Source organism: Danio aesculapii, chromosome 2 (assembly GCF_903798145.1).
Source record: "Danio aesculapii chromosome 2, fDanAes4.1, whole genome shotgun sequence".
In the NCBI taxonomy this organism is placed as follows: Eukaryota; Metazoa; Chordata; class Actinopteri; order Cypriniformes; family Danionidae; genus Danio; species Danio aesculapii.
The window spans coordinates 2048535-2063488 of NC_079436.1; the positions used below are offsets into that span (position 1 = coordinate 2048535).

Sequence of the window (14954 nt, forward strand, 5' to 3'; positions counted from 1 at the left end):
AAAACAATGCGACTTTATCTGATCAACTTCTGTCAGCGCTGACCAGCTCTGGCTCCACCAGTTTGAAAAGTGGAAGACAGCAGCTTCAGTTCCTCAAATGTGGAAACGCTGCGTGTGTGTGTGTGTGTGTCAGGAGAGTCAGTCTGATTTTCAGACTCTCAGCGAGTGGCACAATGTCTGACCAAGCTTCACACACACATGAAAACGCAGCACTTCTGGAACCGCAGTGTGTGGAAAACTTAAGGAGAAAACTCAAGTATTTCTTCATGAGTCCGTGTCAGAAATACAGCACCAGAGGACGGAAACCTTGGAAGATGATGCTGCAGATACTCAAGATAGTCATTATTACCGTTCAGGTGAGTGTGATTTAATACACTCTATTTCGTTTCACTCTGTTTGATTTGATTTAAAGGGTTAGTTCACGCAAAAATAAACATTCTGTTATTATTTACTAATCTTCCACATGTTTTAAACAGAGTTTCTTCTGTTGAACACAAAAGGAGATATTTTAAAGAATGCTGTAAACCTTGTTTTTCATCTGTGGAAATAATAGTTACAGGTTTCTAACATTCTTCAAAATATCTTCTTTTGTGTTCGACAGAAGAATAAAACTCGAAAAGGTTTGGAATTTGTAAAGGATTTCATTTCACTGTATATTTGATCTTATTTAAAGGGTTAGTTCACCCAAAAATGTAAATTCTGCTATTATTTAATAATGATCCACTTGTTTCAAAGCTTTACGGGTTCCTTTCTTCTGTCGAACACAAAAGAAGATGTTTTGAAGAATGCTGTTAACCTTGTTTTTCATCTATGGAAGTCAATAGTTACCAGTTTCTAACATTTTTCAAAATATCTTCTTTTGTGTTCGACAGAAGAATTAAGCTCGTAAAGGTTTGGAACTTGTAAGGGATTTCATTTCACTGTATGAATTTATTTAAAGGGTAACCCACCCCCCCCCCCACCCCCCACCCCATAAAAAATTCTGCCATTATTTAATAATGATCCACTTGTTTCAAAGCTTTACGGGTTTCTTCTGTCGAACACAAAAAGAAGATGTTTTGAAGAATGCTGTAAACTTGTAGCCATTTACTTCCATAGTATTTGTTTTGCATCTATGGAAGTCAGTGGTTACTGGTTTCTAATGTAAATGATTTCATTTCACTGTATGTTTGAATTTATTTTAAGGGATAGTTCACCCAAAAAATGATCCACTTGTTTCAAAGCTTTACGGGTTTCTTTCTTCTGTCGAACACGAAAAGAAGATGTTTTGAAGAATGCTGGAAACTTGTAGCCATTTACTTCCTTAGGTATTGTTTATCATCTGTGGAAGTCAATAGTTACCGGTTTCTAACATTCTTCAAAATATCTTCTTTTGTGTTCAGAACAAAGAAACTCGTTCAGGTTTGGAACAAGTAAAAGATTTAATTTCGCTGTATATTTGATTTGATTTAAAGTTCACGCAAAAATGAAAATTCTGTTTTTCAAAGCTGTTGAACACAAACGATGCTTTAAAAAATGCTGGAAACCTGTAACTATTGACTTCCATAGTATTTGTTTTTCAGCTATGGAAGTCAATGGTTACTGGTTTCCTAACATTCTTCAAAATATCTTCTTTTGTGCTCAACAGAAGAAAGACACTGGTAAAGGGTTGGAACATGTGAAGGATTTCATTTCACTTTATATTGGATTATATTTAGAGGGTTAGTTCACCCAAAAATGAAAATTCTGTCACCATTTACTCGCCTTTGTATTGAAACCTTTTTGAGTTTCTTTCTTCTGTTGAACACAAAAGAAGAGGTTCTGAAGAATGCTGGAAACTTGTAGCCATTTATTTCCTTAGGTTTTGTTTTTCATCTATGGAAGTCAATAATCACCGGTTTCTAACATTCTTTAAAATATCTTCTTTTGTGCTCAACAGAAGGAAGACACTCGTAACGGTTTGGAACTTGTAAAAGATTTCATTTAATTGTATATCTGATTTTGATTTAAAGGGATAGTTCATCCAAAAATTAAAATTGTGTCTTCATTTAATCACCTGTTTAGTGGCTTTCTTCTGTTGAACACAAAAGATGTTTTGAAGAATGCTGGAAACCTGTAACTATTTATTTTCATAGTGTTTGTTTTTCATCTATGGAAGTCAATGGTTACTGGTTTCTAATGTAAAGGATTTCATTTCACTGTATGTTTGAATTTTTTTAAGGGTTAGTTCACCCAAAAATGAAAATTCTGTCACCATTTACTCGCCTTTGTGTTGAAACCTTTCTGTTGAAAGTTTCTTTCTTCTGTTTAACACAAAAGAAGAGGTTTTGAAGAATGCTGGAAGCTTGTAACCGTTTACTTTCTTGGGTTTTTTTTTTTTTTCATCTTTGGAAGTCAATAGTTACCGGTTTCTAACATTCTTCAAAATATCTTCTTTTGTGTTCAACAGAACAAAGAAACTCATATGGTTTGGAACTTGTGAAGGATTTCATTTCACTGTATATCTGATTTTATTTAAAGGGATAGTTCACCCAAAAATATATTTGAATTAAAGGGATGGTTCACGCCAAAATGAAAATTCTGTTGTTATTTACTAATCCTCCAGTTGTTTCAAAGCTGTTAAACACAAAAGAAGATATTTTGAAAAATGCTGGAAACCTGTAACCATTGACTTCCATAGTGTTTGTCATTTATCTATGGAAGTCAATAGTTACCGGTTTCTAACATTCTTTAAAATATCTTCTTTTGTGCTGGACAGAAGAAAGAAACTCGTAAAGCTTTGAAAACACTTGAGGGTAATTAAATAGTGAGTAAATTATTCATTTTTACATGAACTATGCCTTTAAGAACCAGTGAAATGTTTTATTAAGTATAGTATATATAGCTTTATACTGTATATAGCTTTATATATAGCTTTAAAGTATAGTAACTACAACTTTTAGTCTGAGAAAAAAGAGGAAAACTTAAAATCTCTCCCTTTATCTGTGTTTGTTCTTCATCTGTTCATGTTTTCAACAAAAAAAATAACAAAATGCTTAAATAACAACCTTTTTGACTGCATTCATCTGCGTATTGTTGCTTTTCTGGTGATATGAAGTGATTTTATTCTTATTTGTAAGTCACTTTAGATCAGGGGTGACCAACCCTGTTCCTGGAGATCGACCTTCCTGCAGATTTCAGTTGCAACCCATATCAAACACACCTGCCTGTAATTATCAAGTGCTGTTCAGGTCCTGATTAATTAACTCAGGTGTGTTTGATCAGGGTTGGAGCTGAACTTTGCAGGAAGGTCGATCTCCAGGAACAGGGTTGAGCACCACCGCTTTAGATAAATATATGTGCTAAATGAGGGAATATAAGTATAATGTAACGTAATGAATCACTGTGACATTTGATTGACCAAACTGTTTGGGTTTTTTCCTGACAAAGTTTTGATGGCGTTTTAAACATGACTGTCATATATGACTCGTGTTAGTGGAATTCACAGTAAAATAAACTCTTCTCTTATTAAAAAACAGAACAAAAATCGTTAAATTATGATGTTGCTCTCATTTTTTACATGATTCAGTTTGTCCACAGTGTAAAAAATATCTGTAAATTAGCAGTTTTCCATATTTTGTGATTCATGTTTTAATTTTTCCACATTTATTTTGGCTTTTGAATTGCATTCTTGATCTTGATCTTTCCTCCAATATCTTTTAATCTTGAAAAGTTCCAAAGAGTGACTTTTATGAACTATTTTAATAGTGTGCAGTACTATATTGTCTGTGTTGGTGTTGGATATTACTCTACAAAAACCTTCTAATAAACCGCCAGTGCATTTTCTGTTATTTAACAGACTTATTTTATTTCTTATACATGATATTATTAATTTAAATGACTAAATGTCAATAAAAGTCACTTTACTAAACTGTAGAGTTAAATTTTATCATCAAAAGTGGACAGAGCAGAGATCAACATCCCATAATGCAATTCACAATCGGAAATAAACGCAAAACACACAAAATATGGAAACTGTTCGTTCACAAATACATTTTATACAGTGCAACAAGTCATGGAGATTGTTTTAACTTGATTATTATTATTATTATTAATAATATTATTATTAATTATTTTTATTATTATTATTACTAATATTATTTATTATTATTATTAATATTAATATTATTATTATTATTATTATTATTATTATAAATTTTATTAATATAATTTATGATTATTATTATTATTAGTAGTAGTAATATTAAGATTAATATTATTAATATTATTATTATTATTACTATTATTATTAATTATTATTATTATTATTGTTATTATTGTTATTATTATTATTATTATTATTATTATTATTATTATTATTAATGTTATTAATATTAATATTATTATTATTAATATTACTATTATTAATTATTATTATTAATATTATTACTATTATTATTATTAATATTAAGATTTATATTATTATTATTATTATTATTTCTAATATTATTTATTATTATTATTATGATTATTATTATAAATTGTATTAATATTATTATTATTACTATTATTATTATTATTATTATTATTATTATTATTATTATTATTAATTATTATTATTATTATTATTATTACTAATATTGTTTATTATTATTATTATTATTATACATTTTATTAATATTATTAATTATTATTATTATTATTATTATTACTATTATTATTATTATTATTATTAATATTAAGATTATTATTAATATTATTATTAATATTATTAATTACTATTATTATTATTATTATTATTAAAATTACTATTATTAATTGTTATTATTATTATTACTATTATTATTATTAATATTAAGATTAATATTATTAATACTATTATTATTATTACTATTATTAATTATTATTATTATTATTACTATTATTATTATTAATATTAAGATTGATATTATTAATACTATTATTATTATTACTATTATTAATTATTATTATTATTAATAATATAATAATTATTATTATTAATATTATTATTAATATTATTAATTATTATTATTATTATTGCTATTATTATTATTAATATTAAGATTAATATTATTAATATTATTATTATTATTATTATTATTATTAAAATTACTATTATTAATTATTATTATTATTGTTATTGTTGTTATTATTATTAATATTATTATTATTACTGTTGTTTTTGTTGTTGTTGTTATTATTAATGTTATTAATTATTGTTATTATTATTATTATTAATTATTATTATTATTGTTGTTGTTGTTTTCCTCAGCTGGTGTCTTTTGGATTGAGCAACGAGATGATGGTGACGTTCAAAGAGGAAAATCTCATCGCCTTCAAGCATTTCTTTCTGAAAAACTACAAGGACAGCAATAAACATTACGCCTTGTACACAAAACACGAAGTTCACGACCACATCCTGTACACCATCAGGAGGGTAAATCCTCTGCGTTACACAACGAAACAAAAATAATGGCTAACACTTGGAATTTTTGTTTATTAGCACTTATAAAGTAAGATCTTACTCTACACACAGTTAAAGTCAAAACGATTCGCTCTCCTGTGAATTTTCTATTCTTCTTCAAATATTTCCCAAATGATGTTGAACAGATTCAGGAATTTTTCACAGTATTTCCTATAATGTTTTTTCTTCTGGAGAAAGTCTTAATTGTTTTATTTCGGCTAGAATAAAAGCAGTTTTTAATTTTTTAACACCCATTTTAAGGTCAAAATTCTAAGCCCCCTTAAGCGATATTAGTTTTGGATTGTCTACAGAACAAACTACATTATGTTTAGAAATGTGTTCTGTTTCAGTTAAACAGAAATTGGAGAGAGAAATATACAGGAGGGCTAATGATTCTGACTTGTATAAGCTCACAACTGCATTAAGAAACAGTCTAAACCGTGTGATAAACAGTCAGATTTACCCTTTTCAACAGATTTGCCTCAGTATAACAGTGTGTCTGCAGATCTGTGTGTGTTTTCAGATTTCACTCTGTCTCCTCTTATACATAAAAAAGGCTTCAAGTTGACCCAACTTAAAACGCAGCCACTTGCCTCACTTTTTATAAGTTAGATCTAGGTATACAATGTATACACTTAATATCTAATTTATATCCAATACTTTAGATAATTAAAGGAAATGTCAGTGCTGAATCATTTTTTAATAGAGAAAGCTGATGGATATTTTAAAAGGAAATTGCGTGGAGATTTGGGGTCATGCGTTATTTTGATGGTCCGTTTGTTGTATATATTACATTGCATCTACATGCCAACTTATTCTCATTAGATTGTAAGTAGACTGTTTAGGGTTAGTGTAAGTTGACATGTACTTGCAAAGTTTCTTATAGTTTCTTCAATATGTCTGTTGAAGGAGCAGTATCAGCAGATATTAAACAGACTGTACTAATACTCAAACGGACCATCAAAATAAAGTGTTACCAGATATTTTAAGCCTTTAATCTCAATAAACTACAAATTAGCTGCTTAATGATAGTTATTATTGTATTTATTTATTTATTTGTTTATATGGTAGGGACAGTGTACATTAATTAGCATTGCTGCACATGCACCAGAATTAGCCAGAGGGCTATTTTTCATCCGTTGTCCCTGGACAGATGTTAAAATTGTCAAGCTAAAAAAAACAATACAAGACTCATACAATCAATCAAGCAAAGTTAAGAAGCACTAAAATAGGCATAGTTACTTAGATCTTAAATAAAAAATGTACATGTACAAAATAAACTAAAAACACCAACATTATGTAATGGAGATGAGAATAGTTCAAACATAATTGGTAGTAGTTGGGTTTAGGTTTTGTGTAGGGTTAGTGATGTATAATAAAGTCATACTTTCATTCATTCATTCATTATTTTTTCAGCTTAGTCCCTTTATTAATCAGGGGTCGCCACAGCGGAATGAACCGCCAACTATTCCAGCATGTGTTTTACGCACCAGATGCCCTTCCAGCTGCAACCCAGCACTGGGAAACACCCATACACCCTCATTCACCCTCATTTACACACACACTCATACACTATGGCCAATTTAGCTTACTCAATTGACTTATAGCACATGTGTTTGGACTGTGGGGGAAACCGGAGCACCTGGATGAAACCCACGCCAACACGGGGAGAACATGCAAACTCCACACAGAAATGCCAACTGAGCCAGCCGAGGCTCAAACCAGCGACCTTCTTGCTGGCGATCGTGCTACCTACTAAATTAGTGAGGCTAAATTGTCCATAGTGTATGTGTGTGAATGAGGGTGTATGGGTGTTTCCCAGAGATGGGTTGCAGCTGGAAGGGCATCCACTGCGTAAGACATATGCTGGATAAGTTGGCGGTTCATTCCGCTGTGGCGACCCTGGATTAATAAAGGGACTAAGCCGAATTGAAAATGAATGAATGAATGAATGAGTTTTTGTTGTATATTATAAAGCATTTATTAATGCGTTATGACCTTAATACTATCCCATAGCTAAACTACAACAACTTACTTATTGACAAATAAGCGGAACATTCATTCATTCATTCATTTTCCTTCGGCGTAGTCCCTTATTTATGAGGGGTTGCCACAGCGGAATGAACCGTCAACTATTCCAGCATATGTTTTACACAGCAGATGCCCTTCCGGCCGCAACCCAGTACTGGGAAACACCCATACACACTCATTCACACACACACTCACACACTAAGGCCAATTTAGTTCATCAGTTCACCTATAGCGCATGTGACTGTGAAAGGACCCGGAGGAAACCCACACCAACATGGAGGGAACATGCAAACTCCACACAGAAATGTCAAGTGGCCCAGCTGTGACTCAAATCAGAGACCTTCTTGCTGTGAAGCCACAGTGCTAACCACTAAGCCATGCAGTGTGCTCTCGCATAAGCAGAACTTTGAGTGTTTATTGAGGCAGACGTCAAAGTTAATCATTAATATGTGTTATTCCCCATACTAAAACTCTGTAATATAATTTTTGTGTGTATGTATATGCACACACACACACACACACACACACACATATACACACACACATATAGGCAGAAAAAGAAAACCACATGCAGTCAGAAGTGTTTTACGTAAAAGTGTGCATATATTATGCTTCACATAATATGTTTGGGGCAGCATGGTGGCGCAGTGGGTAGCGCTGTCGCCTCACAGTAAGAAGGTCGCTGGTTTGAGCCTCGGCCGGGTCAGTTGGCATTTCTGTGTGGAGTTTGCATGTTCTCCACCGTGTTCACGTGGGTTTCCTCCAGGTGCTCCGGTTTCCCCCACAAGTCCAAACACATGCGATACAGGTGAATTGGGAAGGCTAAATTGGCCGTAGTGTATGAGTGTGTATGGATGTTTCCCAGTGATGGGTTGCAGCTGGAAGGGCATCCACTGCGTAAGACATATGCTGGATAAGTTGGCGGTTCATTCCGCTGTGGCGACCCCTGATTAATAAAGGGACTAAGCCAGAAAGAAAATGAATGAATGAATGAATAATATGTTTGTGCATTATACGCCACACCTGTTGATGTATCTATGAGGTAATAGTGTAATTATATTTTATGGGTTGTTTACATTTACATCAATTACATTAATAGTCATTCATACATCCATTCATTTTTCCCTCGGCGTAGTCCCTTATTCATCAGGTGTCACCACAGTGGAATGAACCACCAACTATTCCAGCATATGTTTTACACAGTGGATACCCTTCCAGCTGCAACCCATCACTGGGAAACACCCATACACACTCATTCACACACATACACTACAGCCAATTTAGTTTATTCAATTCCCCTATAGTGCATGTGTTTGGACTCCAGGGGAAACCGGAGCACCCGGATGAAACCCACACCAACACGGGAAGAACATGCAAACTCCACACAGAAATGCCAACTAACCCAGCCGAGGCTCGAATCAGCAACCTTCTTGCTGTAAGGCGACCGTGTTAACCGCTGAGCCACCGTGTCGCCCATTTATAGTCATTTTAATCAAATTTATTTATTCAAATTTACATTTATTCGGATCATTCCTTATTAATGATTGTGTGTTTTTGTTTGTTTGTTTGTTTGTTTGTTTGTGTCAGTATCTACAGCTACAGAACCTCACGATTGGTAATCAAGCGCTGGAGATGATCAATGGTCTGACGACTCCTCTGTCTCTCTGTCAGCAGTTTTATCGACATGCACACGTCGTACCGTCCAATGAGACGTTTGAAATCGATCCACATGTAGAGACAGGTACAGCAACCCTCATCATGATACCGATGGAATGATTATGAAAATGATACAGAAGTTATGCGCGTCCCAGTGGCAACTTGATGCCAAAAGAACATGGCAAAACAGTTTGATGTTAATTGACCACTTTGATTTTGACATCATGGGCCTGCATGGTGGCTCAGTGGTCAGAACTGTCGCCTCACAGCAAGACGATCGCTGTTTTTTATTTATTTATTTATTTATTTATTTATTTATTTTGAACAATAACAGAAAGGCATTAATACTTTTATATTTACACAAAAGACTGAGATAATCAACTTGCATACATTAACAATCTTTCCATCCTCATTTATGATACAAAATATATACATAAATAAAATAACCAAAATTAACCAAAAAAATCTATGCTGAAGAAAATTAAGTAGCAGACGAGTTAAAGTTCTCAAAATATGAAACCAAAATCTTATGAAGAAAATAAACATCTTGCTTTTTGGCTTTTCATCTCTCTTAATGTCTTCAAATGCATCAGAAATTCTTCTTTAAACACTGCTAGTCTTGAGGGACTTTTGAAAAATTTTCATTTATGAATATAGAATTTTAATAATTACATCTAATTGTTCATTACACAAGATATCTTTTATCCTTAAATATTAGGGCAAACTTAATTATTTCCTATGAGAAGACAAGTCTTATATATATTTTCTGTTGTATCCAAACTAATACTTCCTCCCAAAATCTTTGCACCGTATATCATTGGAAAAACAAGTGTTCAGTTGTTTCAATATCTACAAAACTGGCATACATTTCAGTCCCCAATATTGAATTTTAACCTTAGACATTATTTTGCAGGATAAATGTGATTTATATTTTTAAAGTGCACTTCTTTACATTTAGGATTGACATGATATGAAAGAAATAATTTTCTAACATCATACATATCTCTCTTATCATAATGAGACAAAATATAAGCTCTCTGAACAGGTCCTGGAAAACAACACAGTGTTAGACTGTCAGAAATTTGGTTGAGCATTTTCTATCTGTAAAGTTAGACAGTCGCTGGTTTGAGTCCCGGCTGGGCCAGTTGGCGTTTCTATGTGGAGTTTGCATGTTCTCCCTGTGTTGGTGTGGGTTTCCTCTGGGTGCTCCTGTTTCACCCACAGTCCGAACATATGTGCTATAGGGGAACTGATGAACTAAATTGACCGTAGTGTATAAGTGTGTGTGTGTGAATGTGAGAATACATGGGTGTTTCCCAGTACTTGGTTGCAGCTGGAAGGGTATCCGCTGTGTAAAACTTATGCTGGAATTGTTGGCGGTTCATTTCGCTGTGGTAAATAAGGTACTAAGCCAAAGAAAAATGAATGAATGCGTGTTGAAATCAACATAAACCCAGTGTTACAATATGACAGAGATCCAGCCAATCAGATGGTTGCTAAATCCTGCTTGACAACTGATTTGCGTGCCACTAGCCATTTTGCACTAACACATGATCTTTTGCATGCAAAATTAATAACGCACATGCAACGTTATTTTGTGCACTCAAAACATGATCTTTTTTGCGCACAGCATTGTTAACGTGCAAGTCCTTTTGCAAGCAAAATTGTTAACTCACGGACAAGCCATTTTGTTTTCACGAAGCATGATCTATTGTACACAGAATTGTTAACACACAAGTTATTTTGTACAATTGTTAATGCAAGTTAATTTGGGCTCACAAAACAAAATGTTTTGAGCACCAAATTGTTAACGTGCGCACAACAAGCCATTTTGCACACTCAAAACATTATTTTTTGCGTACAAAATTGTTAACCCTACTGAAAAAAACAGCTTAAACCAGTCTAGGCTGGTTGGCTGGTTTTAGCTGGTTGACCAGGCTGGTTTTAGAGGGGTTTTGGCCACTTCCAGGCTGGTTTCCAGCCATTTCCAACCTGGTCTTAGCTGGTGAAGCTGGGAGACGACCAGCTAAACCCAGCTTGACCAGCCTAGCCAGGCTGGAGCCAGCCAAAACCAGCTATGTCCAGCTTAAACCAGACTGGTAAAGCTGGTTTTAGCTGGATTTAGCTGGTCATTTTCCAGCCTTACCAGTTAAGACCAGTCTGGAAATGGTTGGAAACCAGCCTGGAAATGGGCAAAACCCCTCTAAAACCAGCCTGGTCAACCAGCTAAAACCAGCCAAGCAGCCTAGACTGGTTTTAAGCAGTTTTTTTCAGCAGGGAATGCATGTGCAACAAGACATTTTGCGCTTACAAAACAATCTTTTGTACGCACAATTTTTAACACACACACATACACACATTTTTGGCATGCAGAATTGTTAACGCACATGCAGCAAGTTATTTTGCACTCCCAAAACATGATCTATGCATGCAAATCTTTGAACATCCACACAAGTCAGTTTGCGTGCTCAAAACATAATCATTTGCGTGCAAAATTGTGTCGAGAATATGACTCCACAGCGCACACGAGTGACTCAAAATGAAAACATAACCTGTGGTTCTGTTAAATAATAAACAGTTTTGTTCTCGGTGATTTATTTCTCACCGTTTGGTGTGTTACTACTTTGCAGAGTGTGTTTCTGTGTATCCCACTTCTCCCTACACGAGTGATATTCTGGAAAATTCCTTGAACTTGACTTTAGATTTCCAAAGGTGCGTGTGCATCACAGCCTCCTCTGAAAATACATCCATCAGTTTACACCGTCGGTTTACAGTGTGATAAGCAGACATTTTTGCGATTCTCTTGCAGGTTGTTAGCGGTAAACATTTATCTGAAGATCAAGGCTATCAACATTCAGACGGTTCGCCATCAAGAGTTACCAGACTGCTACGACTTCAACATTAATGTAAGCTAGCAGTTCAGTTTCACTCAAGTTTGACTGAAACCTTTCTCCATTTCACTAAATTATCCAGGATTGGCTAATAGAGGTTTGTCACAAATGAAACTTATGCATTTCCTCGATTGGCTAATATAGGCTTGTCACTATGAAGTCTATGGATTTCCATTTTTCATTTTGGCTTTAGTATTTGTGTGTGTGTGTGTGTGTGTGTGCATGTTTTTGTGACATACAGTATCAGGTGATGATGACATTATGACAGGTATGACACAGGTATTACAAGAATCCTTAGAAACTCATGCATTAAATATGATACAGTATGCCTTTTCCCACATTTCTTTCAGTGTTTTGTTTATAAATTACAGAGACCAGTGTTTCTTGAGGCCAGAGAGTAATTAAAACGATATGGAAAAGGTTTGCTGTATTTTTTCAATTAAAAAATAAAATAAAATAAAAGAATAAACAAACAGAAGAAATGCATCCAACTATGTAGCAAAGTTTGGGGAATTGTGCCACAAAATCAGTAGTTATATATAATTCAAGAGTTCACACTGAGCTGATGAGTGATTGTAAAGCTGGTTCGGCATGCTGTCCTGGGAGAGAGCCCTGAGCTCATCAGATCCTCGAGCCTGGGGCTCCCTCCCGTTTGCAAGGTGAGAGGGGAGTTTGAGCTCAGGTAGATCTGGAGAACTCCCCTGCTGTAGTAGCTAATGAACAGATAGAGATTGCTCTTAACAGATAACTACTTACTAGGAGCACGTCTGTGGTGCCGATTTGAATTAGTCAGTTAACTTAAGTTGCATGTTTTTGGACGGTGGGAGGAAACCCACGTGAGCATGGGGAGAACGTGTAAACTCCGCACAGAAACGTTGACTGGTTTGGTAAGGACTAGAACCAGTGATGTTCTTGCTGTGAGGCAACGGTGCTAACCACTGGACCACCGTGCCCCCATCTAAAAAAGGAGGAGGAGTAGGGGTGGAAGGGGGGATTCTTCAAAATGAAGACGGCTGTGATATGGAACCGAGGGTATTTATAGTGGCTTAGGAATCGCCTGATTGGTGAATCATAAATTGGATAATGCGGGACCTGCCGCAAACAATCATAAGCATCTGATCCTCTCCAAATTAGCTTATAAACAAACTTCACTAAATAAATCTGAAAAATAGTCACACACTGTGCTATCCACTAGGGGGCAGTACAATCATTAGAAGGAGACAGCTGCGGCTGGAAGTTAGCAAGAATTATTTAAATTATTTGTTAAATTACTCATTAACTGTATTTTATTAACGTCTACCCCGAACCCAACCCTCACAATAATGTAAAAACAGTAATTATACTGAATATTATTCATATTATTTATAAATTACCCATTCATTGTTTTTATTAACGTCTGTCCTAAATCCAACCCTCACAGTAATGTAAAAATATGAATTATTGTACTGAAAAAAACAGCTTAAACAAGCCTAAGGTTGTTGGCTGGTTTTAGCTGGTTGACCAGCCTGGTTTTAGAGGAGTTTTGGCCATTTCAGCTTAACCGGTCTGGTTTAAACTGGACATAGCTGGTTTTGGCTGGTCAAGCTGGTTTTCGCAGGTCATCTCCCAGCCTGACCAGCTAAGACCAGGCTGGAAATGGCTGGAAACCAGCCTGGAAATGGCCAAAACCCATCTAAAACCAGGCTGGTCAACCAGCTAAACCCAGCCAACTGTTTTTTTCTGCAGGGCAGCGTTACATAAATTATACTATATTGATGTGACAATGGGCGACGCAGCGGCACAGTAGTGCTGTCGCCTCACAACAAGAAGGTCGCTGGTTCGAGCCTCGGCTGGGTCAGTTGGCGTTTCTGTGTGGAGTTTGCATGTTCTCCCTGCGTTCGCGTGGGTTTCCTCCGGGTGCTCCGGTTTCCCCCACAGTCCAAACACATGCAGTACAGGTGAATTGGGTAGGCTAAATTGTCTGTAGTGTACGAGTGTGAATGAGTGTGTGTGGATGTTTCCCAGAGATGGGTTGTGGCTGAAAGGGCATCCGCTGCGAAAAACATATGCTGGATAAGTTGGCGGTTCATTTCGCTGTGGCGACCCCGGATTAATATAGGTACTAAGCCGACAAGAAAATGAATGAATGATGTGAGAATCTGCAGCTTTATCCCTTCTTTACCACCAAACAGCCAAATATTTAAAAAATGACGACACACCGATTCATCAATAATTACTTATGTAATAGCCAACTAATGTGTGTGTTCAGGTGACATTAGACTGTAAAGCGTGTGTGGTGAAGGTGGTGAAATATAAGGACATTGCTGATATCCTTGTTTCTCAAAAAGCTTATAAATCACACAGAATGAGTTTTTTTTTTCAGTAAACCTGTACACACTTTCCTATGAGGATCGGTTTAGGTGTAGGATGGGGTTAGGGCGATAGAAAATACAGTTTGTACCATAGAAAAACAACGGAAACCTATGGAATGTCCCCGCAATTTACAAAAACAAACGCTTGTGTGTGTGTCAGCCATTTTGTTCCTGGAATTTATAGATTGTTTGGTCACAAGATCAAACCTTCATTATTTCTCATTCTCAATGTCATCAATAAGAGAATGACTGGGATTCCCTTTGGGTTTGTCTCATGACACAAATTATGAGTCATGTGACCCAAATCATCAAACGCAATGACAAACACGAGACGCTTTACTAAAAACAATGCATTATTTATTCATTTTTAACATGAATGAACAGCTATACAGCTATATACAGTTGAAGTCAGAATTATCAGCCCTCCTGTATATTTCCCAGTTTCTGTTTAAAGGAAAGATGATTTTCTTCAACACATTTCTAAACATAATAGTTTTGATAACTCATTCTAATAGCTGATTTATCTGATCTTTGTCATGATGACAGCACATAATATTAGACTAGATATTCTTCAAGACACTA

The 14954-nt window shown here is 34.9% G+C and overlaps 1 protein-coding gene across 1 annotated transcript in view; it reads left to right on the forward strand.

Moving 5' to 3' along the window:
• Window positions 1–266: 266 nt before the first annotated feature.
• Window positions 267–14954, forward strand: part of mcoln3a (mucolipin TRP cation channel 3a) — a 27883-nt gene continuing 13195 nt past the window's right edge. Inside the window, exons 1-5 of the mRNA XM_056464613.1 lie at window positions 267–356; window positions 5252–5416; window positions 9062–9215; window positions 11761–11842; window positions 11940–12036. Coding sequence (XP_056320588.1) covers window positions 267–356; window positions 5252–5416; window positions 9062–9215; window positions 11761–11842; window positions 11940–12036 — 588 coding nt within the window. The remainder of the gene's footprint in view (window positions 357–5251; window positions 5417–9061; window positions 9216–11760; window positions 11843–11939; window positions 12037–14954) is intronic.